The 27,970-nt window shown below is 37.8% G+C and overlaps 1 protein-coding gene across 1 annotated transcript in view; it reads left to right on the top strand.

Annotated features, from left to right (window-relative positions):
- The first annotated feature begins 287 nt into the window (after window positions 1-287).
- Window positions 288-27,970, top strand: part of CFAP69 (cilia and flagella associated protein 69) — a 70,568-nt gene continuing 42,885 nt past the window's right edge. The window contains exons 1-6 of the mRNA XM_081244772.1: window positions 288-573; window positions 17,826-17,885; window positions 19,524-19,589; window positions 22,052-22,161; window positions 24,720-24,796; window positions 27,796-27,894. Coding sequence (XP_081100898.1) covers window positions 454-573; window positions 17,826-17,885; window positions 19,524-19,589; window positions 22,052-22,161; window positions 24,720-24,796; window positions 27,796-27,894 — 532 coding nt within the window. The 5' untranslated portion in view covers window positions 288-453. The remainder of the gene's footprint in view (window positions 574-17,825; window positions 17,886-19,523; window positions 19,590-22,051; window positions 22,162-24,719; window positions 24,797-27,795; window positions 27,895-27,970) is intronic.

Here is a 27,970-nt window from a genome sequence, read left to right as displayed (position 1 = left end):
CCAGCGCAAACTACAAAGACTGAGACGCACATGTCGCAAAGGTAACACTCCACTGTTACATACCGAGGTCTTCCCCCGCTTTCCTTTGGTACGCAAGCAAACCCAGCCCCTCCAAGTTTAGAGGTTCAGATAAGAGTTTGGGGTAGTTTGGATCCTCGGGCTTCCGTAGGTGCTGGTACTTCAGCAGCCTCTGGCCCCGCCCCTAGCAACGCATTGGTTTGTTAACAACCTGCCGGCAAGGAGGCTGCTAGGTGCGCTGGTGGGCTGCCTCCGCGGGATGCGGGTGGCGTCGCGGTGGCCGAGTCCACGGCTGGACCCCCGGGACCTTTCGCGACTCTAGTGGCTCTCAGGTGGCTTTCACTTCTCGGTGACGGGGCCTCTTGCAGTCTCGCGGCTGCGGGCACAGTGTAGGACAGGAGGACACCCCCCATCCCTCACTCCGCCTCCACAGCCATGTCTACAGCGGAGGCTACGGCGACGGCCCAGGCCCGGGCACCCGATAGCAGGATCAAGTCCAGCAGCCCTCGCCAAATCCCTGTAGTCGGGGTGGTGACGGAGGACGAGGAAGCGCAGGTATGGCCAGGTGTCTGTGCTTTGGAGGGTGTGAAGGCGGGGGCGGGGGTTGAGATCTGGGGGCGGAGATGATGCCTGGGGGCAGCAAGGGAGGAAACCAGGGGAGCCCGGGGGACTGTGGTTCAAAGCTCAAAGCTGATCCCTTTGACAACTGCGCCGCCTGCGAGGGGAGTTGGCTGTCGTCGACCAACCTGTCTGGGGACTCGTGTCTCGAGGTCCTCCCGGAGCGTCCCAGTAAACTGAGTAGGCAAGGTTTCGCGGCTTTTCTTCGAAAAGTGTGATCCCACGAAGGGCCTGAGAGGGAGGGAAACATTCTTAGCGAAAACTTGGATTTGATAACCCCTTTGTTTGCGCTGGGCTTTTATATGTAGATCGCTGTTATCGTGTGATGTTCTTGATATAGGGGTAAATCCTCCCGTGTTTAAATTTGCTGCTACCAAAACCTGCACCTGGAGGGGAGGAAAATACTATTAAAATTAGAAATTTAGCAACATTTTTATATGAAATTGGAAGCTGGTTAGGAGTGCGTCGGAGAGAATTGGGATCGAATAGAATTGATTTATTGTGCTTGTATTTGGTTTTTAGTTTACTCTTTGTCATACAAAACTAGTTCTTTCGAATTTCTGTTGAGAAATTTCACTTCAGAACCCTGGCTTGGATCTCCATTCGTAGCGAGGGTGTTTAGAAACTCCAAGGCGTTTGTTTCATACTGGGGTTCCATTGCTCTTCCCCAGAGATCCATGATCAAGCCCTAAATTAACGTGAATTCTATGGAGGAAATTTGCCCTACCTCCTCACGCTGATGGCGTGGGGCTACTATGGGAATTCCTGCTGAGGCTTCACAAGTCTCAGGCTGCGTCAGGAACCTCGTCTCCTGCGTCCACATCCTGGAGGCTTGGAGAGTTCCTTAGGAGAGGCTAGTTGACTGGGGACCTCTTCTATGGTGGGAGTAGGGTTGTGCTCTCTGAGGATGGCCAGACATTCAACCCACAGAGAAACAACACTTCTGCATGAGGAGGAGCAGGTGTTAGGGGAATTTACCTAATCGGGTTTGTGGAAGTATTCCAATCCAGGTGCAGATAATTTTGAGGAACAACAGCTGTCCCTTCACTCCCAAGGCTGCAAGGGGGCTCAACACTACTGCTGTTCTCCCAGGCATGGGGCAAAACTGACAAGTAGGTGAATTTGGTATCTGATGGCTGTCATTCTTCCTTTACTTGGTATTTAAAAAAAAGAAGGGATGGGGGTCTCAAGGTTATAGGAGGCAGGCAAGAGTGGGTTAAAAAGAAGAAGAAAAAAGGGAAAATACTTTTAACAGGCCATTGCCAAAGTAGTCTACAATGTATCAAATAATGCAGAACAAGTATACCTGTGTATATGTGTGTTTATTTTCTCCCTTCCCTTTCTTTTCCTCTTTCATTACTGCCTCTTCTTACAGGGCCTAGGTTTCTCCTCCAGGAAGAAATCGGTTTGTATTAATCACAGTTCCTACCCTGTTAATAACTGCTTCTAGGGCTATTAACATTTTTTATAGTACTGAAGAAAAAGGCAGTTTCTACCAAAAGAAATGAAATTGAAAAAAGACATCTTAGAGCTGGGAGAAATGGTCTCTTAGCTTTCCTGGGTTTTGTCTGTGGTTGTTTTTGCAAATGAGGACCCTAAGGCCCTGAGAAGTTAACTGAGAGTTACTCAGTTTCTTTACTGGGAGTGGAGTCTGGTGCTCTTTGCCACTTAAAATGATAACCTTTATAGATCTCTGCCTTGGAACTCTAAATGCTTCCAATCTTTTCAAACCTTTCTATATTTGCAGCCTCCTCCTCTTCCTACAGTGACAGTACAGTATATCCTAGTAGCTAAAAGTGAGACTGTGGAGTCTACCTCAACCCATTAAGCCAGCTTCATCACATGCTTGAGAAATCACAAATTGTTCACCCTTTATCTATTTCCTATTTATTTTAATGTTGTTCCTCTTATTATAAAGAATCAGAAGCCCTTTGGAGCAGTGATTATTCAAAATTTAATGTGCATTTGGAGCACCTGGGGAACTTATTAAACTATATAGATTCTGATTCTGTAGGTCTGGGTGGAGCCCTGGATTCTGCTTTTCTAACAGGTTTTCAGCTGATGCCATTGCTACTGGTTGAAGGACTCCATTTTCCACTCAGAGTAGCAACACTTAGTGTATCATAGCTGCAGTATGGTATGTACAGTGTGACGGTTTCACAGCAGCTAACTCCTGGAAAGCCATAGGAGATGGTTTTACATGGACTCAGATTATAAAACAAAGTAAACAATAACAACAACAATAGAAATTCCAACCCTCCCCCTGCCAGGTCAGATGATATGGTACCAAATGGGGCTTTAAAAGAACTACTTGCTCTCCTTTGCTGTCACCACAGCGCCTCAGTCAGTCCTGGATTACTGTCACAGCCTTTGGGTTTCACCTCTTCCTCTCTTCCCACTCCGTTCTCCATGAACACCACTTTACCATCCTCCTTGCTACCTCTGAGTCCCACCTGCTCTTTCTTTCAGGCTTCTGCAGTAGCTCCTTATTTTTTTATTATTTTTTTTTTTTTTGCGGTACGCAGGCCTCTCACTGTTGTGGCCTCTCCCGTTGCAGAGCACAGGCTCCGGACGCGCAGGCTCAGCGGCCATGGCTCACGGGCCCAGCCGCTCCGCGGCATGTGGGATCTTCCTGGACCGGGGCACGAACCTGTGTCCCCTGCATTGGCAGGCGGACTCTCAACCACTGCGCCACCAGGGAAGCCCAGTAGCTCCTTATTGCTTCCCTCACTTAATATCATTACATTGACCAGATCACTCAACTCTCTAAACCTGGTCCCTTTTCTGTAAAACAAGCCTTGTACTAGATGAGTGTTCCCCAAACTTGGGTGACCATCACAGTCATCTGAGGAACTTTTTAAAAAAAAACCTGTACATAGCTGGCTCCTTCCCTAGATTTATTTAATCATAATCCTTTAAGTGATTTTTAGCCTCAGAACCACTGAACTAGATGGTATCTAAGGTGTCTGCCATCCTCAAAGTGCCTCAGGTCCACTTCTTGTCCTGTTTGCAAGATTTCCCAATGTAGAGTCTGTACTTTATCTGTACCATGTACTCTGCTTAGTGCCACCTCCGTGAGGGCAGAAACCTTCTCTGTTGTTTTTCTCTGTAGTGGCCCCTATTATCCCCCAGTAGCACCCAGCACAACACCTGGTACACAGGAGGGGATATTAAATATGTATTGAATGAATGTCCTCCCCTCTTTTCTGAATTTAAATCTTACCCTACCTTCAGATCCTACCTCTCCACCATAAAGTAACCCCCCAATAGGACACACTTCCCATTCATTTTCACTCTCACAGACCTTCTTCTCATAAATGGGTGTAGTCCTTGGTCTGAGTCTCATAGTTTCTCACCTAATTATCAGTTGTTTTATGTTTGTTACTATTTCATTTGTCTTGTTTTGTCTCTCCCTCTCATTAAGTGTAGAACATATATCTTAATACTTGCGTGTCCCTCCCCTCTCAACTCTGAGTTCAGAGTAGAAATTTAAGTCCTCATTAGTAGCTGATAAAGCCTTCTGTGTTCCAGCCACACTGGCCTCCTAGCATCTCCTCAACCATGCCAGGTGTACCCTGCCTAAGGGCCTCTGCACTTGCTATGCCCACTGCCTGGACGTTTTACCCTTCTTATCCATGGCTTGTTCCCTTACCTCCTTCAAGACTTTGCTGAAATTTTACCTACTCTGTGAGTCTTTTGCCGACCACTGCTTAAGCATCCTAGCACTTTCTACTCCCGTTTCTCCAGAGCATTATCTTGCAATACACTATATAACTTATTGTCTCCCCCAAAGCACATCAATTCTTTATAAAAGCAGGAGATTTTGTGTGTTTATTCAATGCCGTATCTTCAGCACTTAGAACAATGACACAACGGAGGCACACAGTAATCTTTGTAGAATAAATATGATTGCGATTAGTTTTTTTTTTTTTCACTTGCGTAGTATCATGGCTGAGCTTCCTTGCCCAAATTTGCTTTCCCTCTGAGAACCTGCACAATCTGCTAGTTGATGAAATATTCTGCCACTATCTGTAATACTGCCATGGACTATGTCCTTAAATTGCCTACCCCTGCTTTGGAGTAATTGCTGGAAGTAGCCTCTGTGGTCAGCTGAGAAGTCAGGCAGAGAATGAAGGTGCAAAGAACCAGTGTTTCTGCATCAGACAACCCTGCTAGCCCATCTACTAGCTATGTGACCTTAACAAGTTAGCTATCAGGGCCTCAGTTTCAACAACAGGGATAATCTATCTTCATATGGTATATTTGAGGATTAATTAAGATATAAAGTACCAGACACATAAATGGACCACAATAAATGTTAGATCCTTTCCCTATAACTAAGTATCAAAGGAGCAGGACTTTCTGCCTTTGAAATGTTCCTTGGTAAAGTGGGAAAATAAGTTCATTCTATAACTTGACGTAAGTGGAGGTCTAGTTTTCTTCAAAGCAGTTTATTAAGCTTTTGATCTTAAAAGGTTTTGTTAAATGTTTTTACAATTTCTCCATAAACATCTTATGATGATAATAACAGCAATTATTTTTATTTTTACATCCGTATGTTCTCTCTTCTACACCCTGCCTGTGTGATCTCATTTGCCCAGACTGTTCCAGTTATTACTTTACACCTGTGACTTAGAAATCTCTGCCCCAAATTTAACTCATCTCCAGCCTCAACACAAGCTTCTTCCTCCAGCATCCCTGCCTCAGCAAAGGGTGCCAACCACTTATGTAATTCCTCAAGCCTGTCCATCCTCCTTACCTTTTCCTTCTCTTTCCCACAAAATCAAATCACTCATTAGGTCCTGCTGATTCTGCCTCCTTGATGCTTTTCATTCCATTCATTGTTGTGTATCCCGATTGCCACCTCCTTAGTCAAGGCCTGAAGTCACAGACTGGTCTCCCACCTCCAGTCTAGATCTTTCCAGTTCAGTCTCTACTCAGCAGACAGAATTATCTTTTTTATTGTTACATTCCTGGTTAAAACCTGTGGAAATCAATGAAGACCACCCTAGTGAGAACGAACAGGGGCTTGCTGTTCAGAGCTTGCATTGCTTACATTTAGCAGAGACTCCCAAGGCAGGCAGGGGAGCTTTACAGTGAATAAAAGGGAGGCTTCTGATTTGCTCTGGTTGGAGGTTGTTGCCTTGGGGAAGCTGGAAGTGAGCTAGCTAGAAGCAAGGCAACCTGTGTGATTGATTTGGGAAGCATACTTGTCTTTTTCTGGTTGGCTCTGAGTGACAAATTGGGGTAAAAAATAGGGAATCTGGAATCATTGACCAGATACTGACTTTTCTGAGCCAATTGCTGCAGAAGTTGTGGTTTGACTCCCCAGGTTGGCTGCTACAGAGGTTGTAGGACAGAATTCTGTTGCTAGATATAGTCTGGCCTTTGTCTGTTTTTATATCCAGTCTCTCAGACCATTCAATAGCTTCTGATGATCATTAGCATAGTATACAAGGCCCTCTGTAAAATGGGGTTAATAATAGTATCTACCTCATAGAATTCAGTTAGTAAATTCATTTAATGCTTACAGCTGTACCTAGAAATAGACTTTGTCTAATAAGTTTTAGCTATCACCATTATTGTTATTATCACCATTATTATTATTCATGATTTGACCTCTACTTACCTTATCAGCATCATCTGTAGCTACTATCCTCTGAACTATCTTCTCCAACCTACTGAATGTCTCACCAGTCCTTAAATGCCATGTTTTCTCTCATCTCCAGGCCTTCACACGTGCTACTTCCTTTGCTCCATCTCTCAACCCTTCAGTTCATCTCGCAAATCCTACTCAGTCTCACCTCTGCCTGAAGATCACTTCTTTCAGAAGCTGTCCCAGATTCCCATCCCTCCTCCCCATACCATTCTGTCCCCCTCTATATAGTTCCAGAGCACACCTCTCAGCATTCATGAAGCATTTTGTAGCATGTTATCTGTATTACCCACATCTCATGCCAGATTCATAGGTACTTGAAGTCAGCGCAATGTGTTCCCCACACCTAGCACAGTTTCTGAAATGTGGAAGCTGCTTATAACTATTTATAGAAGGAGGAAAAGGCTAAGGGAGGGAGGGAGAGAGGAAGAAATCTTAAAAATATAATATGTGCCATGCAAGTAAAACACAGGGTAACATGAAGTAGTAATATAAGATAAATTTAGAGATAATACAAGATAAATCTATGCTTTAATCTTTGTTGTGGCCTCTCCCGCTGCGGAGCACAGGCTCTGGATGCGCAGGCTCAGCGGCCATGGCTCATGGGCCCAGCCACTCCGCGGAATGTGGGATCTTCCCGGACCGGGGCATGAACCCGTGTCCCCTGCATCGGCAGGTGGACTCTCAACCACTGCGCCACCAGGGAAGCCCTATGTTTTAATCTTTATACACTCTTTCTTGGAAAAGTTATACCTGGCCATTTGGGGGAAAAAATTCTGAAAATACATACAGGTATTAAAAAAAATTTTTTTTTTGCTCTGACATTTCATTTCAATATCTTTTCCAACCCTCAAAGCCAATGTTGCAGGAAATCAGGAAATAAAAACTCACTATATATATTTATTTCTCTGAGAACACAGGAAGAAAAAGGACAACTGAGGTAGTGGCAGATGGCACTGTTAAGTCCCAAAACCTTAAAAGGCAAAATTCTAGTTATCAAAAAATTTTGTAACAGTAAATTTAATAATTTAAACAATTTAATAGTAAGATGTAACAATTTTAATGTTAATCATAATACCAAGGGTAAATAAGTATATAGTAAATCCTTTTTTTTTCTTTTTTTTTATACGGCAGGTTCTTATTAGTCATCAGTTTTATACAAATCAGTGTATACATGTCAATCCCAATCTCCCAATTCAGCACACCACCATCCCTACCCTGCCGCGGTTTTCCCCCCTTGGTGTCCATACGTTTGTTCTCTACATCTGTGTCTAAACTTCTGCCCTGCAAAACGGTTTATCTGTACCATTTTTCTAGGTTCCACATACATGTGTTAATATACGATATTTGTTTTTCTCTTTCTGACTTACTTCACTCTGTATGACAGTCTCTAGATCCATCCATGTCTCAACAAATGACTCAACTTTGCTCCTTTTTATGGCTGAGTAATATTCCATTGTATATATGTACCAACTCTTCTTTATCCATTCGTCTGTCGATGGGCATTTAGGTTGTTTCCATGACCTGGCTATTGTAAATAGTGCTGCAATGAACATCGGGGTGCATGTGTCTTTTTGAATTGTGGTTTTCTCTGGGTATATGCCCAGTAGTGGGATTGCTGGATCGTATGGTAATTCTATTTTTAGTTTTTTAAGGAACCTCCATAGTGTTCTCCATAGTGGCTGTATCGATTTACATTCCCACCAACAGTGCAAGAGGGTTCCCTTTTCTCCACACCCTCTCCAACATTTGTTGTTTGTAGATTTTCTGATGATGCCCATTCTAACTGGTGTGAGGTGATACCTCATTGTAGTTTTGGTTTGCATTTCTCTAATAATTATTGATGTTGAGCAGCTTTTCATGTGCTTCTTGGCCATCTGTATGTCTTCTTTGGAGAAATGTCTATTTAGGTCTTCTGCCCATTTTTGGATTGGGTTATTGTTTTTTTAATATCGAGCTGCATGAGCTGTTTATATATTTTGGAGATTAATCCTTTGTCCATTGATTCGTTTGCAAATATTTTCTCCCATTCTGAGGGTTGTCTTTTCGTCTTGTTTATAGTTTCCTTTGCTGTGCAAAAGCTTTGAAGTTTCATTAGGTCCCATTTGTTTATTTTTGTTTTTATTTCCATTACTCTAGGAGGTGGATCACAGAAGATCTTGCCATGGTTTATGTCAAAGAGTGTTCTTCCTATGTTTTCCTCTAAGAGTTTTATAGTGTCCAGTCTTACATTTAGGTCTCAAATCCATTTTGAGTTTATTTTTGTGTATGGTGTTAAGGAGTGTTCTAATTTCATTCTTTTACATGTAGCTGTCCAGTTTTCCCAGCACCACTTATTGAAGAGACTGTCTTTTCTCCATTGTATATCTTTGCCTCCTTTGTCATAGATTAGTTGACCATAGGTGCGTGGGTTTATCTCTGGGATTTCTATCTTGTTCCATTGATCTGTGTTTCTATTTTTGTGCCACTACCATTTTGTCTTGATTATTGTAGCTTTCTAGCATAGTCTGAAGTCAGGGATTCTGATTCCTCCAGCTCCGTTTTTTTCCCTCAAGACTGCTTTGGCTATTCGGGGTCTTTTGTATCTGTATACAAATTTTAAGATTATTTGTTCTAGTTCCATAAAAAATGCCACTGGTAATTTGATAAGGATTGCATTGAACCTGTAGATTGCTTTGGGGAGTATAGTCATTTTCACAGTATTGATTCTTCCAATCCAAGAACATGGTATATCTCTCCATCTGTTGGTATCCTCTTTAATTTCTTTCATCAGTGTCTTATAGTTTTCTGCATACAGGTCTTTTGTCTCCCTAGGTAGGTTTATTCCTAGGTATTTTATTCTTTTTGTTGTAATGGTAAATGGGAGTGTTTCTTTAATTTCTCTTTCAGATTTTTCATCATTAGTGTATAGGAATGCAAGAGATTTCTGTGCATTAATTTTGTATCCTGCAACTTTACCAAATACATTGATTAGCTCTAGTAGTTTTCTGGTGGCATCTTTAGGATGCTCTATGTATAGTATCATGTCATCTGCAAACAGTGACAGTTTTACTTCTTCTTTTCCAATTTAGATTCCTTTTATTTCTTTTTCTTCTCTGATTGCTGTGGCTAGGACTTCCAAAACTAGGTTGAATAAGAGTGGTGAGAGTGGGCAACCTTGTCTTGTTCCTGATCTTAGAGGAAATGCTTTCAGTTTTTCACCATTGAGAATGATGTTTGCTGTGGGTTTGTCATATATGGCCTTTATTATTTTGAGGTAGGTTCCCTCTATGCCCACTTTCTGGAGAGTTTTTATCATAAATGGGTGTTGTATTTTGTCAAAAGCTTTTTCTGCATCTATTGAGATGATCATATGGATTTTATTCTTCAATTTGTTAATATGGTGTATCACATTGATTGATTTGCATATATTGAAGAATTCTTGCATCCCTGGGATCACTCCCACTTGATCATGGTGTATGATCCTTTTAATGTGTTGTTGGATTCTGTTTGCTAGTATTTTGTTGAGGATATTTGCATCTATATTCATCAGTGATATTGGTCTGTAATTTTCTTTTTTTGTAGTATCTTTGTCTGGTTTTGGTATCAGGATGATGGTGGCCTCATAGAAAGAGTTTGGGAGTGTTCCTTCCTCTGCAATTTTTTGGAAGAGCTTGAGAAGGATGGGTGTTAGCTCTTCTCCAAATGTTTGATAGAATTCACCTGTGAAGCCGTCTGGTCCTGGACTTTTGTTTGTTGGAAGATTTTTAATCACAGTTTCAATTTCATTACTTGTGATTGGTCTGTTCATATTTTCTATTTCTTCCTGGTTCAGTCTTGGAAGGTTATACCTTTCTAAGAATTTGTCCATTTCTTCCAGGTTGTCCATTTTATTGGCATAGAGTTGCTTGTAGTAGTCTCTTAGGATGCTTTGTATTTCTGCGGTGTCTGTTGTAACTTCTCCTTTTTCATTTCTAATTTTATTGATTTGAGTCCTCTACCTGTTTTTCTTGATGAGTCTGGCTAATGGTTTATCAAGTTCGTTTATCTTCTCAAAGAACCAGCTTTTAGTTTTATTGATCTTTGCTATTTTTTTCTTTGCTTCTATTTCATTTATTTCTGCTCTGATCTTTATGATTTCTTTCCTTCTGCTAACTTTGGGTTTTGTTTGTTCTTCTTTCTCTAGTTCCTTTACGTGTAAGGTTAGATAGTTTATTTGAGATTTTTCTGTTTCTTGAGTTAGGCTTGTATAGCTATAAACTTCCCTCTTAGAACTGCTTTTGCTGCATCCCATAGGTTTTGGATCGTCGTGTTTTCATTGTCATTTGTCTCTAGGTATTTTTTAATTTCCTCTTTGATTTCTTCAGTGATCTCTTGGTTATTTAGTAACGTATTGTTTAGCCTCCATGTGTTTGTGTTTTTTATGTTTTTTTCCCTGTAATTCATTTCTCGTCTCATAGCGTTGTGGTCAGAAAAGATGCTTGATATGATTTCAATTTTCTTAAATTTACTGAGGCTTGATTTGTGACCCAAGATGTGATCTATCCTCTAGAATGTTCCGTGCGCACTTGAGAAGAAACTGTAACCTGCTGCTTTTGGATGGAGTGTCGTATAAATATCAATTAAATCTATCTGGTCTATTGTGTCATTTAAAGCTTGTGTTTCCTTATTTATTTTCATTTTGGTGATCTGTCCATTGGTGTAAGTGAGATGTTAAAGTCCCCCACTATTATTGTGTTACTGTCGATTTCCTCTTTTATAGCTGTTAGCAGTTGTCTTATGTATTGAGCTGCTCCTATGTTGGGTGCATTTATATTTATAATTGTTATATCTTCTTCTTGGATTGATCCCTTGATCATTATGTAGTGTTCTTCCTTGTCTCTTGTAATAGTCTTTATTTTAAAGTCTATTTTATCTGATATGAGTATAGCTACTCCAGCTTTTTTAAAATTTCCATTTGTATGGAATATCTTGTTCCATCCCCTTGCTTTCAGTCTGTATGTGTCCCTAGGTCTGAAGTGGGTCTCTTTTAGACAGCATATATATGCGTCTTGTTTTTTTGGTAGGGTTAATTAATTAATTAATTAATTATTTTCACACACACACACACACACACACACTGTATTTTATTTTTACATGAGATAAATAGACTGACACCAAGCATTGTAAATGGATGACCACAACAAAAGCAACAGTGATTGCAATTACCAAACACGAAACACGCTCATACTATGTCATAATATTGTCATTCAGTCCAGTAATACTCCACTGTAACAGCTCCTTTACTGTGAGTGAAAATTGATTTGTATATTTTTTGGCTCTGAGTCCTTGTGGGATTTTTTTTTATTCAAACAGAAAGTCACAAAAATTATAATCATCCTCATCAGTTCACTCAGTCCCATGTAATTAATTTTTTTTATCTTGTTCTTTTGTTAGCACTTTTATGAGTTCATCAGTTTTCCATTAGAGTTCTGAAAATGCTTATTCATTCAGTTCAGCAGTACAGTCAGTTACCGGAAACCTGTACTTGTCAGTCTTTTCCATGAACTCCTTGAAGATGAAACCCTTCTATAGGAACATATTTGCAAAAGCATCAGACTACACCCAGAACTGTCTGTAAATGACAAATGACTTTAAAATGACCACAGTTAAAGATTTGATGAAAGTTCATAATAATTCAGTTGACAAGGAAATTTAGTTATTTCTGAGATATACATTTTAAAGTAATAACTAGAATTATGACATATAACATTATACCAGAACATATAAGATATTTAGAAATTTCAGGTAATGTCTGAAACATTTATATTAACATATTTCCATGCAAATAACCCAATGAAAGTTTAGTATTAGTTGTTTTGTTTGTTTGGTTGTTTGTTTATACTTCAGGTTCTTATTAGTCATCAGTTTTATACACATCAGTGTATACATGTCAATCCCAATCGCCCAATTCAGCACACCACCATCTGCACCCCACTGCAGTTTTCCCCACTTGGTGTCCATACGTCCGTTCTCTACATTTGTGTCTCAACTTCTGCCCTGCAATGGGTCTTGTTTTTGTATCCACTCAGCAAGCCTGTGTCTTTTGGCTGGAGCATTTAATCCATTCACGTTTAAGGTAATTATCGATATGTATGTTCCTATGACCATTTTCTTAATTGTTTTGGGTTTGTTTTTTTAGGTCATTTTCTTCTCTTGTGTTTCCCACTTAGAGAAGTTCTTTTAGCATTTGTTGTAGAGCTGTTTTGGTGCTGCTGAATTCTCTTAGCTTTTGCTTTTCTGTAAAGCTTTTAATTTCTCCAACGAATCTGAATGAGATCCTTGCCAGGTAGTGTATTGTTGGTTGTAGGTTCTTCCCTTTCATCACTTTAAGTATATCATGCCACTCCCTTGTGGCTTGTAGAGTTTCTGCTGAGAAATCAGCTGTTAACCTTATGGGAGTTCCCTTGTATGTTATTTGTCATTTTTCCCTCGCTGCTTTCAATAATTTTTGTCTTTAATTTTTGCCTGTTTGATTACTGTGTGTCTCGGCATATTTCTCCTTGGGTTTATCCTGTATGGGACTCACTGTGCTTCCTGGACTTGGGTGGCTATTTCCTTTCCCATATTAGGGAAGTTTTCAACTATAATCTCTTCAAATATTTTCTCGGGTCCTTTCTCTCTCTCTTCTCCTTCTGGGACCCCTATAATGCAGATGTTGTTGCCATTAATGTTGTCCCAGAGGTCTCCTAGGCTGTCTTCATTTATTTTCATTCTTTTTTCTTTAGTTGTTCTGCAGCAGTAAATTCCACCACTCTGTCTTCCAGGTCACTAATTCATTCTTCTGCCTCAGTTATTCTGCTATTGATTCCTTCTAGTGTAGTTTTCATTTCAGTTATTGTATTGTTCATCTCTGTTTGTTTGTTCTTTAATTCTTCTAGGTCTTTGTTAAACATTTCTTGCATCTTCTCGATCTTTGCCTCCATTCTTTTTCTGAAGTCCTGGATCATCTTCACTATCATTATTCTGAATTCTTTTTCTGGAATATTGCCTATCTCTACTTCATTTAGTTGTTTTTCTGGGGTTTCATCTTGTACCTTCATCTGGTACATAGCCCTCTGCCTTTTCATCTTGTCTGTCTTTCTGTGAATGTGGTTTTTGTTTCACAGGCTGCAGGATTGTAGTTCTTGCTCTGCTGTCTGCCCTCTGGTGGATGAGGCTATCTAAGAGGCTTTTGCAAGTTTTCTGATGGGAGGGCCTGGTGGTGGGTAGAGCTGACTATTGCTCTGGTGGGCAGAGCTCAGTAAAACTTTAATCCACTTGACTGTTGATGGGTGGGGCTGGGTTCCCTCCCTGTTGGTGTTTGGCCTGAGGCAACCCAACACTGGAGCCTACCTGGGCTCTTTTGTGGGGCTAACGACAGACTCTGGGAGGGCTCACGCCAAGGAGTACTTCCCAGAACTTCTGCTGCCTATGTCCTTGTCCCCACAGTGAGCCACAGCCACCCCCTGCCTCTGTAGGAGACCATCCAACACTAGCAGGTAGGTCTGGGTCAGTCTCCCCTGGGGTCACTGCTCCTTCCCCTGGGTCCCGATGCGCACAATACTTTGTGCCCTCCAAGAGTGGAGTCTCTGTTTCCCCCAGTCCTGTCGAAGTCCTGCAGTCATTTCCCACTAGGCTTCAAAGTCTGATTCTTTAGGAATTCCTCCTCCCATTGCTAGACCCCCAGGTTGGGAAGCCTGAGGTGGGGCTCTGAACCTTCACCACAGTGGGTGGACTTCTATGGTATAAGTGTTCTCCAGTCTGCGAGTCACCCACCCAGCAGTTATGGGAGTAAATCCTTTTTGATTGTTAATTTTTGAAGTAAAAATCATAGGACTTCCCTGGTGGCACAGTGGTTGGGAGTCCACCTGCTGGTGCAGGGGACACAGGTTCCTGCCCCGGTCCAGGAGGATCCCATGTGCCGCGGGGCGGCTGGGCCCGTGGGCCATGGCCACTGAGCCTGCGCATCCGGAGCCTGTGCTCCACAATGAGAGAGGCCACAGTGGTGAGAGGCCCGTGTACCGCAAAAAAAAAAAAAAAAAAATCATATTGAGTAAATAAACTCAGATACTTATTCTGCAGACTTAATGTTAGAAAGCTTAACTGAAAATTGTTTTTGAAAGACATTTCTTGAGATCAGAACATGTGAGTTTATAATTGTGAAAGGAAAGAAAATTCTAGCCCTAAGAGGCAATGGAATAATGACTGTGTAGAAAGGTGACTATGTAGAAATATGGAACGGTATGTATTATAGATTTAAAAATCAGAATATACAGTAGTGTTAACACTAAGTGAAATTATGTAAGGTATTTATACATGTAAATAAAAACAAAATAAAATATTAAAATACATATATAAAGCAGAAAATAATAAAAATAAAAATGTATTTTGATAAGAATAAGATTTTTTTCTTTTTGAATATTTTTTATATCATCATTACATCATCTTTTCAAACAGTTATTTTAAAGTAGAAATAAGTGTGAAAGCAGGAGAGATGGGAAGAAGGAAACAGAAGAGACTAGGATAGCTTAACCCATCTAATAGGAGTGAGCAGTATTGATATAACATTTGAATTAAAGAAAACGCCATGCAGCAAAGCATTAATCCCCAAGATAAATATAGCCAAAACTGCATTTAGAATTTGGACATTTCTGTACTATCATAAGTACTTAAACTTTGGATAACACCTTCTATTTCCTTCCCCATTTACCTACAAATAACTTATATATGTCACACCCAGTGTTTGGTGCTGGGGATGCCAGAAAACAAAAGTCTTCCCTCAAAGTAAACTTTGGGATAGGGGATAAGGATGTAAACCATTTTAGAATAAGGTGACGGGAACTGTGATGAATATACATTCAAGGTTTTATGGGAGTACTCAGGAGGGACATTTGTTGTATCCTTTTTCCTCCCTTGGGGAGATGACACCTGAACTGTGTCTTGAAGGATCTGGGGAGGTTAACCAAGGAGACGGATAGGATTGTAACAACATAATCAAAACAGAGGAGGGGGTGAAAGGCATTAGTGGAGAGTCATTGAATGATTTAGATGTGTTGTGTTCAGATTTGAGTTTTACTGTTCTGACCAGAGGGTAGAACCATAAGGGTGCAAGACTAGAAGTGGGGAGAACAAACAGCAGGAAACCTTCAAAACTGAGTGAGAAATGAGAACTGAATAAATCATTAAGATGGAGTGGGCCAGATACTATAAAACTCTTAGAGGAAAACAGGCAGAACACTCTTTGACATAAATCACAGCAAGATCTTTCTCAATCCACTGCGTAGAGTAATGAAAATAAAAAGAACAATAAACAAATAGGACCTAATTAAACTTAAAAGCTTTTGCACAGCAAAGGAAACAATAAACAAAATGAAAAAACAACCCTTAGAATGGGAGAAAATATTTGCAAACAAAGCAACTGACAAAGGATTAATCTCCAAAATACACAAACAACACATGCAGCTCAATATCAAAAAAACAAGCCAATAATAAAGTAGGCGGAAGACCTAAATAGATATTTCTCCAAAGAATACATACAGATGGCCAAAAAAAATGAAAGATGCTCAACATCACTAATTATTAGAGAAATGAAAATCAAAACTACAATGAGGTATCGCCTCACACCAGTCAGAATGGCCATCATCAAAAAATCTACAAACAATAAATGCTGGAGAGGGTGTGGAGAAAAGGGAACCCTCCTACACTGTTGGTGGGAATGTAAATTGATATAGCCACTGTGGAGGTTCTTTAAAAAACTAAAAGTAGAGCTACCATATGACCCAGCAATCCCACTCCTGGGCATATATCCGGAGAAAATCATAATTTGAAAGGATGCATGCACCCCGATGTTCATTGCAGCACTATTTACAATAGCCAGGACATGGAAGCAACCTAAATGTCCATTGACAGAGGAATGGATAAAGAAGATGTGGTACATATATATACAATGGAATATTACTCAGCCATGAAAGGAATGAAATAATTCCATTTGCAGAGACATGGATGGACCCAGAGATTGTCATACAGGGTGAAGTAAGTCAGAAAGAGAAAGACGAATATCATATGATATCGCTTATACTGTATGTGGAATATAGAAACATGGTGCAGATGAACTTATTTGCCAAGTAGAAATAGAGTTGCAGATGTAGAAAACAAACTTATGGTTACCAAGGGGGGAAGGGGGAGGGTGGGAGGAATTGGGAGATTGGGATTGACATATATACATGACTATATATAAAATAACTAATGAGAACCTACTGTATAGCACAGGGAACTCTACTCAGTGCTCTGTGGTGACCTAAATGGGAAGGAAATCTAAAAAAGAGTGGATATATGTATATGTATAACTGATTCACTTTGTTGTAGAGCAGCAACTAACACAACATCGTAAAGCAACTATACTCCAATAAAAAATTAAAAAAAAAAAGATGGAGTGGGCTGAAGAAATATTTAAGATGTAAACTCTGTAGAACTTGGTAGTTCCTGTTTACTACTATGGGTGATGTAAGACTGCTGGGAGAGGGGATACCTGGTTCAGGAAGGCGATCGCCTACCTGTAGTTTAGAAGCTAGTCTTATGTATATATGCGTAGGCAAACTCAGTGTAATGTGTATGCATGAGATATGTAATATGTATGAATGAGATCGTTTTATTTTCCAAAGCATGGAAGTGCTATTATTCCAGATGCTCTCTTGGGCCTTTCAAGACTAAGAAATTTAAAGACATTAAGATTGTAAGATATGAGGGTGGGAGGTAGATGCAAGAGGGAGGAGATATGGGGATATATGTACAGCTGATTCACTTTGTTATAAAGCAGCAACTAACACACCATTGTAAAGCAATTATACTCCAATGAAGCTGTTAAAAAAATAATAATAATAAAGAAAAATAAAATGCAAAAAAAAAGATTATAAGGTAATACTAGAATTCAAGAGGTTTGGGGAGGGGTTCACTCCAAAATTTATTTACTCCTGTAAGTCTCATCTGCTTTTCATTATCCCTTACTATCTTTTTGTCATAAGATATATATATATATATATATATATATATATATATATATATATATATATATATGTATATATATATGTATATATATATATATATATTTTTTTTTTTTAGATGTTGGGGGTAGGAGTTTATTAATTAATTAATTATTTTTTTGCTGTGTTGGGTCTTCATTTCTGTGCGAGGGCTTTCTCTAGTTGTGGCAAGGGGGGGCCACTCTTCATTGTGGTGCGCGGGCCTCTCACTATCGCGGCCTCTCTTGTTGCGGAGCACAGGCTCCAGACGCGCAGGCTCAGTAGTTGTGGCTCACGGGCCTAGTTGCTCCGCGGCATGTGGGACCGTCCCAGACCAGGGCTTGAACCCGTGTCCCCTGCATTAGCAGGCAGATTCTCAACCACTGCGCCACCAGGGAAGCCCTGTCATAAGATATTTTTAAGTTGCTGAGAGATAATGCCATATAAAAATAGTGTGTTTGATGTGATTTCTTGTTTCTCATGACATAGAATACTATGAGTTGTATTTTTTTTAGGGTGTTTTCAAGCCTATGGACCTAAATCATGTCATCAAACTCCTCGAAGAGACTGGTAAAGTAAGCTTTGAGAGAAAATTTCTCTATTTCACTTAGAAACTGTGATTTCCCTGAAAGGTAACATGTATTCTCCTAAATATGTCTCATTTCTCTCCTTTTGTTGAAAACATTTCAAATAGTATATGTCTCATCTTGAAGAACTATTTAAATTTAGTATGAATATATTTAACCTGGTAGGGAGGCTGGAAAAGAATAGATTTGATTACATGGGATGGACAAATCCATGGTGGATATAAACAGAAGAAATCATAAGAGTAAAGAAAGACTGATGTAGCCTCTGTTCATAGCTTATTACCAAGTAGGTTATGGGCACAAGGGTAGAAGAAGTGTGTCATGATGTAGTACTTAAAAATTTCCTGATAAGAAATCAGGATATGTACATACTCATATCCAGTCATAAGTAATTTATTTTGAGAGAACTCTTATACAGAATGTAATGGAAATAAAGATACAATACTCAAAATTGAGAGTTTAGGCATTAGGAGAAAGGATAATAAATGCATATGCATACATGTTTATATGACACTCTCCTGATGTTACCCAAGAATTGACTGAATGCCTAAAAAGCCAGTATACACTATAAAATTACTACAGGATGAAGATTGCATACTTTCAGTAAGTGGGAAATGGGCTGACCATGGTATAGCAGATCAAAACAATGTCCTGTGATTAGCAGGTGCAAAAATTTAGTCATTGTTTTAACATTTTTTAGTCTCTACATTTTTACATAGAAAGAAGAAAACACATTAAGAATAATGGCTTTATAAGAATAATTTATCTTTTGTTGGCTATGATTATTGTGAAAGTTATTTTTAATTGTGAACATATCTGCAGTTTTTAAAAAAGGAAACCCAACTACGTAGAGCTCCTACTAGCTGTTAAATAAGGGTAGGCAAAATATGTATGTATATGTGTGTGTGTGTATGTATATATATGTGTTCATACATATGTATATATACACAGATATACATATATATTATATATATATATATGTGCCACAGTTTCTCACAAACAATTTAAGACGGTTAAAAGAACAGAAGTGATTCAGTCATGAAAATACATCAGTATACAGAGTTTTGCTTTGCTTTGTTTTGTTTTAATTGGCTGAAGCTGTTTAGCTTGAGCCACTACATTGGGTATATTTTAGAGGTTAAAAATACAATTTCTGGAGTCAGATTGTCAAATTTGACTTCTTACATCACCATTTATTAGCTGTGTGATTTGGGTAATTACGTAGTGTTTCAGCTTGAGTTTCCTATTCCAAAAAAGAAGGATAATAAAAGTACCTCCTAATAGGGTTATTTTGAAGATTAATGAAATGATATGTATGTACCTTGCCTAAATGGTACCTGGCATAGAAAAATGCTCAACATACTTCAGTATTGTTAATATTATTTCTGGAAACAATTACTGCTTTTATATTAACCTAGTTTTGATTCACAATTCCTTATTCAAATATAAATGGTAGTTTATTTTTCCCTTCACTGTTTTATGAAACATTTTTAATGCTTACATTATAATATAGTAATTTAAGAATTATTTGATAACATGTCTACTTTCTTTTTACACTAAGGAAAAAATTTTAAATCTCAACAGAATTAATAATACAAAAGAACTAAAATAGATAATTTGTTTTAGGATGATTTAGAAGAAAAACAACTTAAATCTGTCAAGAAAATGGTGCAGTGTTATCAGAATGGACTTGTATCCTTTACTTATATGTGTATGTTTGTTTTGTTTATCCTGAAATAGGAGATTTTTTTTTTCGTGGTACACACGCGCGGGCCTCTCACTGTCGTGGCCTCTCCCGTTGCGGAGCACAGGCTCCGGACGCACAGACCCAGCGGCCATGGCTCACGGGCCTAGCCACTCCACGGCATGTGGGATCTTCCCAGACCAGGGCACGAACCCGTGTCCCCTGCATTGGCAGGCGGACTCTCAACCACTGTGCCACCAGGGAAGCCCGAGAATTTTTCTTAGAAAACGCATTAGCTTCCTATTGTTGCTGTAACAAATTACCACAAACTTAGTGCCTCAAAACCACATAAATTTTTTGTTTTACAGTTCTGGAGGTCTCACTGGGCTAAAGGCAAGGTGTTGTTGGCAGGGCTGGTTCTTTCTGAAGGCTCTAGGGGAGAATCCATTTCCTTGCCTTTGCCAGCTTCTAGAGGCAGCCTGCATTCCTAGGCTTCCTGGGCCCTTCCTTGAAGTAGCATCACTCTCACCTCTACTTCTGTCATCATAGCTCCTTCTCTGACCCTCTCCTGCCTCTCCTTTCCTTATAAAGATCCTGTGATTACATTGGGCCTACTTGTATAACCTCGGATAACTTTCCCATGTCAAGGCTTTTAACGAAAATCCCTTTGCCATGTAAGGAAGGTAACAGTCACAAGTTCTAGGGATTAGGACAGGCCATTATTCTGTTTAACACAGAAAATATCTAACATTTTGTGCTTTTTACAAAATTATATTTTTATCAGAGAATATAAATTTGAAGAAACAGTATAATGCAAAATTAACTGTGCAGATAGTGTCAGTTTTATAGACTCAGAGAGACAGTTTATGTAGTTAGCAGGGCCAAGTCAAAGTCTTGTTTCTACCAATTTACTTGAGTATTTGCACTGTTGATAAGCTTCTTAACTTTTCCACCCTTATAAAATAGGGATAACAGCCCCTCATGAGGTTGCTATGAAGACTAGATGAGATAATGTATGAGCAAGTTCTTGATAATCTGTAAAACATTCTATAAATATGTTATCCCCAATGAAGATACCACCCTGATCACAATATGTAGAAACCAGTGTGTCTCAAAACTATCTGTGATTAAGAACCAGTTTGCTGTTGGGGGCTGTTTCTTTTTTTTATCCTCTGCATATATATGCTATTGTAAAATGCAATGAAATTGTCACAGGAAACTCACTTTCTGCAGTTATTTTTCCACAGACTGGTAACACACAATTCCAGAACTGGAATGGTCCATAGACCACACTTAACAGTAGTATTGATCTAACTAATCTCTAACAGTTGTCCAGTCTGGCCCCAAGAAGACAGCAGTCTCTAATATTAGCTTGTTCCAAGATTTCAAAACGTCTTAAGCCTCCAATTCAGGGAAGTGGTGGTGCCTTATAATTTTATCTCTTTTCTCACCTTATTTTAGCCTTGTTTTATATGGATTTGTTCAGTCAGTTACCTGAGGGCTTGTCAATATCAAGCATTGTTTACTGGTAGCCAAGAAAGTCTACTGGCAAGTGATTTCTTATCTTAACCCAATAACTCAACACCTCCATTATTTTTTCTTCTTCAGGCTACAGAGTTGGTGGCAAATGACTGTTTCTGAATGCCTTTAGTAGGCTGGGTTTAGAGGTTATAACCACATAAAGCAAAGATAAGTTACAGAGGTATCTTGATCATTTCTCTAGGAAGTTAACAGGGGTTTGTATTTCTAATACATCCAGTTCTCCTATCTTTTTCTAAGAAGCTCCTAGAGACTAGAAGTGATCAGATTCAATCAAGAAGTGCAAGTCACATTTATCATGTCCCCTTAACTGTATTAAAAAACAAAACAAAACAAAAAATGTGAAATTTGTTTATGTACCAACTGGGTTTTTTAAATAGGTAAAATAAAAGGTGCTTTTACCTGAAGATCTAGAGAGGGTATATTTTGCTTTCATAAACTAGTCTTAAATAAAATTTTCAACCAATTTAAACCTTAAAAACAAGACCACACACCTGAGTAATATTAATAAAATAACGCAGAAAAGTAAGGTAGGTTTGGGTTGCTTATTCCCGAGCAATATATGTTTTGTATGTGGGTGGAGATGAAGGATATAATTGAGCCATTAAGTTAGGTTTTTTTCAGTGTTATTACTCATTGCCAATAATAAGTTATTATTCAACTGAATATGTGGTGTAGTAGTTGGTAATCAAATTCTAAAGATGTGGTGAGAAGAGAAAAAATATTTTGAGTAAGAGGTTACTGAGACAAAAATTAAATAATATTCCTTAAAAAAACATGGTTCTGTTTTCCTCTTTAGATTTCAAAATTGGTATAATTAAACCACATTTAACAAAATAGATGGAATTCTATAGACTTTTCTTGACAGAAGTGCTGTAAAGAATATTTTAATAAAAATCTTACTTTTATTTCTTAACTAAAAATATTAAAGCCCCTAAGGGATTTAGCACAGATATTTAAAATTCTGAATCTGTGTGCAGGAAAAATTAAAAAACAGCCCCATTTTATAGAACCTGCCTATAATATCCTAAAATTATGTGGGTAAGTTTTTTTTAACTTTGTTTTATATTAGCATGCAGTATTTTCTGTTTTTTGTCTTACAAAAATATTATGCATTATGGTATAGCAAAGTGATACAGAACTCAGGACACTTCACTTGATCACTTGATTCCAGCAGCTGGTATCTCAAAGGTAGTACATTTTATTGTAGTCTGAGATTGCTGACCACAAGAGATTAAACTGTAAGTATATTCAAATGTTTTCTCATAATAAATTGCTCTCAAGTGAATGATAAATGTGAGATAAAAGAAAGAAATTATATTTTCAGAGAATCCTTGAGAAAATTTATGGACAATACTTAATAGTTTCTGCCTAGTTTTTTTTCTATCTCTCTAAGAAATTTGACTCTCAAAGACATGAGAGTCAAAATGTTTTATTTGATCTTCCAAATTTGAATAAAGAATGATTTATCACCAAATTATTTTTGGCATATTTTTTTCAAAATGTAAATTAGAGACCAGAATTATAAAATTTATATATTCCATCCTCTGTACTATTTTTTCTTCAACCATTTGGGGGAACTAGCCACATAGTGGCTAATCAAGATGTATATTAAAATATATGTTTTTGGTTTTCAATATAATATGGTAGAGGAAATTTCTTAAATAAGGAATAAACTTTTCTGACAATTTAACCTTCTAAACATTTCTACCAATTTACTTTTTAAATAGTGAGTTTCTTCTAATATATAAATAATAGTATTAGTAGGACTATGTATATGTGGTAGGTTTATCTCTCACTTTTAGTAGCAATAATATTTGCAATTTTGTAACTAACTACATTTAAGATTTTGTTATAGCAATAATATTTGCAATTTTGTAACTAACTACATTTAAGATTTTGTTATCTGAACAGATGTTCAAAAAAATTTATTGAATGCCCTTACCACACCTTACTTTTTAAGAGACCATGAAAAATAAAGACATAAATTATTGCTCTGATGCTCTCAAGGAACTGTAATGTACTAACTGGAAATTATTGTTATATTGATGTGAGATAATATTATGTAAAACACTTTCAGATTTTGAGGCTATGCAAGTCTTAGAACACCAGATTTGCAAGCATTACTTCAACATCAGTACTCCTACAGAGCTCCACCAAGAATTGGTTCTCTATGAAAGCTGTGACTGAATGTTTCATTGCATACTATGAGAAATCTTTTGAAATGCACTCTTCACTTTCCTTCATATTTCATAATTACTCATCATTTTTTTTTTTTTTACTTTCCTAATTTCTATTTTCATCGTGCATTTTTCCACACCACACCCTCACTTGATTCTCTTTTCAGGACATTTTTGGGAGATAAAAACATTGAAAATTAAAAAATAAAATCAAACCCTTCTGTTTTGGCCTCTAAGTAATATGTTTCTCTCAGTGCATCAGAAGTATAATGCTTATTTTTTTTCATAACCTTTTTGGTGGAAAACTCTTCTGATGCTTTATCTTTTAGGTTGTTTCCTTTGGTAAAAAAGGAAAAAATTTGAGGACAAGAACAATTCGTTTTATAGTTCTTCACTTTAGAGATTCAACAATGAGCTGGATATCAAGTAATTAAGTTATTTATTTCAAATGAAAAATTCTAACAAACACCAGAAATGAACCTCTATGGCATTTATAAAATATTCCTTTTCATAACTTGCCCTTGAAATATCTTTTAATTCTTGTTGACCTATATACATCCACATTTGATAGTTCCAAGTGCTGTTTTTCAACTATTTGGTTAATTTTTCTTGAAAACCATGAATTTAAAGTCCTATATATAAGATATACTAAATATCTTTAAATAGGATACAAAGTTCAAATTTTGAACTCCTGAAATAGTTTATATTTTTTGTTTAGGAAATGACTTTTCTCTCTCCTCTGACACTTAGACTAATGACCTAGGTTCGAGTGCCCTATCTTTTATGATTTGTGAATAAATTATTTTCAGATAACTTTGGTTATATTAGCTGTGAAATGTAATTCTAATATAATTAATATTTGTTAAATTCTTTAGTGTCTCAAAAAGTATATTTGTTATTTCATGGATGGTAACTGATCCAATTAATAAGGAAAAAGTCGCTGACCTTTAAGAACAAATAGACCATTGATCTATTAACTGGAGTTTCAAAAACTTCAGAAAAAGCCCTTGAACAGCCTTTAAGTTATAGTTGAGACTAGATCTGTGATTTGTATCAGATTTTCCAATGTCTTCCTAATTTTAATAGTACAGGTATAATTTAGTGTTATTTTGCCCTCAGAGAGAAAGAAGATTCTTAAGTTTTTTATTTATGTAGTGTTGCAAGATGGCTTTCTTAAACCTTGCCTTGTATGTCCATCTCTCTTCATTTTTATAAACCTATTTTATTTTGTTTTATTTTATTTTGGTCAACTGGTTAGAAACACAGAAATATTTTTGGTAGTTGTTAATTCTCCAGGGCTAAAGAAATAGGATATTTATCCTCATTTTAATCTTTAGAAATTTTCCTCTACTTTGCAAATGATGCTTCAATTAAGGACTTCATTAAACGTAACTCATATATCCTTCATTCTTATTGAAGCTTGCCATTTTTGAAAAAGAAACTATCGGATGAAATAACATATGCTGAAGATACTGCTAATTCAATTGCACTTCTGGGTGAGTTGAGATGATAGGCCCTACTGACAAGAAGGAAATATCTCTTGCACAAAGTTTCACTAAGGATACTTCTCCAAATCTAGGCTCTTTTCTTGTTGGGAATTAATCACAGTGTGCTTGGTGACGTTTTTTGCATTACCTTCTACTCAGGTGTTTCATGATACCAACAGGATTTTTTGTTCCTTAATTTTAAGGACTGGCAGATACTTCTTTGCACTTATTTGTCTTGATGTTATATATTTAGTTTGATGAAATGTTTGGTAACATTTCTTTTTGTAAATCAGAAGTATGTGTTCCTCTCTTTCAGTAATCACAAAAATATTTTCATCTTTGAACTCTAATCATTGCTTGAACCTAACTGATTGCTGGAATTGTTAGCAATTCTAACAATTTAGCAAGGGCCGAATTGTTCATTAAATAATTTAAAGTCTTAAATAAACTCATAAAATGGTGGGATATTAGGAGCTTTAGTATAATATACATAACAATGCCTGTGTTTTTGTATACAAAAATATGAAAAATATTATAAGCAGGTTTCATATTTGGGTTATTGCTCAGTTTTCTAGAGAAAGAAAATAATAAATTTTTAGAAATGAGATCAAACACTATAGCTCCTTGAATCAGCCCCTGAGACATAACAGCATGCTCCCAAAACAAATCCCACATTAAATTTATGCTTATTAATTTAGGTCTTTGTACAGGAGAAATAAAAGATACACAAATGGCCTAACAAATTAAAAATAAATATTTACTGAATAGTTATGTTCCCAGCGTTATACTCCATACTGAAAGATGAAAGAAACTAATATAAGTAAAAGGCATTTAAAATTTTTAACATAGATACTAACACTTTTATGTCTAAATAAATTTCATAATCTTCAACTGTAGATACTTTGGGAGGAATTATTATGGCCTAAAGTGGGTGAAGGTGTCAAGGAAATTAGAATAAACATGGAGAGTTAAGTAAGATGACCTTAAGGAGCAGGAAGACTAGAAACTAATGGGAAACTTTAATTCTGTGAATCTCTCATCAATGGAAATTTACAGTGAGAAGCCAACCTAGAAGAGGATATGATAGTATTAACAGATAAAAAGTATAGGTTTGGTTGATAACATTTTAAAAATCTCTATTGCCCTTATTATTTTTAAATATGCATTTGTACAATAAATACATGGAGCTTTTTTACAGTGTCAGTCTACTCTTTGCTGAATGCCTGCCTACAGAACATATTACTGTCTCATTTGAGGGCAGTATGAACTCTTAGCTTAAAATGAACTCCTTTCACTGATTACTTACCATAAGTACTGCTGCTCTGTCCCTCATTTTTTTTTTTTTTTTTTTTTTTTTCTGTACGCGGGCCTCTCACTGCTGTGGCCTCTCCCGTTGCGGAGCACAGGCTCCGGACACACAGGCTCCGCGGCCATGGCTCGCGGGCCCAGCCGCTGCGCGGCATGTGGGATCTTCCGGGATAGGGGCACGAACCCGTGTCCCCTGCATCGGCAGGCGGACTCTCAACCACTGCGCCACCAGGGAAGCCCTGTCCCTCATTTTTTTAATTGCTGGAACCATGAGTTTAAACTAAAATAATTGTTTGTAGTACAAAGTTTTGAACAAAGGCTATTCATTTTTAGTAACTTCCAGTTTCTACTATGTACTAGTAAATTATATTACTTTTTCTTCTAAATGATAGATATTTCCGACTTAAGAGCAGGATTCTGGAAACATATAAAGGAAAAAGTTGGTACTCTGCCCTGAGATTATAAAACAGGAAACTATGAGAGATGATCTAAACCGACAGGAACTAAAAGGGTGGTGAAGCAGATGAGAAACCTTAGAATTTCCCATAAACTTGAACGTTTGGATACTTTTGTTGGAAATGTTTAGTTGTTCCTGTTGCCTAATGTTTTTCAAAACATAGTGAGTTTTCAACTTCAAAGGATGGGTCCAAAAAAATTAAGAGAATAATCTTGAACCTATCTTTTTTTTTAAGTGCTAGCTTTTGCTGATAGATTCTTCTCAAGCCAGGGTGAGCCTTTCCTACGTGCTCCCTCCTTCTGTCTGCTTGTTTCCCCACCCACTGGCTACCCCCAGAGATTAACATTATGCAAAGCCTAATAAAAAACACAAGTCTTCAAGGAACACCTAATTATCTCTTTCCCTCAGAGAATCTAAGCAGATCTGCTTCAGTCCTGAAGCTGATATTCCTGACTCTAGTTGTCCTCAGGCCCCCAGAGGACATTCTGGATCATTTCCAGAATCCTACTGATCATTTTCAGATTCTCTTAGGGATCATACTTGTAGGCCTTCACCAGAGCAGATACAATCCAGTTTGAAATGTAGGCTAACGCCAATTCAGAAGTAGTTTAGATATGACTGAAAAGGAATATCCGCTACCCTCCAACCGCACCACAATAACCTGAACATAAAACTATTACCTGCAGGGCAAAGACTGCCTAGAAACTCACTGTGTTCCAGTCTGTCAATAAACTGAGGGAGCAAAGCTCACTTGGAACTTCTCTAAGCAAAGGATGCATTATTAGAGGCAACAGATTACTGACTCTCTAGTTAGGGAGGAAAACTCTCAGCCCTTTTCTCATACTAACGCATTTAATTCTCACAGCAATCTTTAAAGTGGTAACTATTGTTATACCATTTTATAGATGAGAAAACTAAAAGACACAAGTTTATACAGGTAGTAAGTGGCAGAGCCAGGATTTAATCTTAGACAATCTAGTTCTAGCATTTATGCTGCTAATTACCATTCTTTTCTTCCTGGGAAGGAGAGACTGAGTTGATTGAAGGGCCAAGTGTTACAAGGATAGATATTCAGGGTGTTTTGTGCATGCATGCGCACGCACGTGTGTGTGTGTATAAAATTACATGATCCAGTTTGAATCTCTGATGATATTTTTAATCATGTTACTAACACTCTATGCTTAAAACTGCAAATAAACTTATGGCACTGTTATTGAATAGCATTCGTTTATCTTTCTGGCAGGTGACTTAATGATAATACCAAGTTCTGAACTGAGGATACAAATTTGTAAGTGTATTATTGACTTTTATCATGCAGAACCACCAAAGAAGCATATTACAGGTAAAGTTTTCAATAGTCTTTCAGTAATAACTGATGTCTTTATAAAACAGAATAGTCTTTCTCATTTCTCTTTGAA

Source organism: Mesoplodon bidens, assembly GCF_964165515.1.
Source record: "Mesoplodon bidens genome assembly, chromosome: 9".
NCBI classification, from domain to species: domain Eukaryota; kingdom Metazoa; phylum Chordata; class Mammalia; order Artiodactyla; family Ziphiidae; genus Mesoplodon; species Mesoplodon bidens.
Note: the sequence above shows the minus strand (reverse complement) of the source record. Positions and strands in the feature narration are given on the sequence as shown.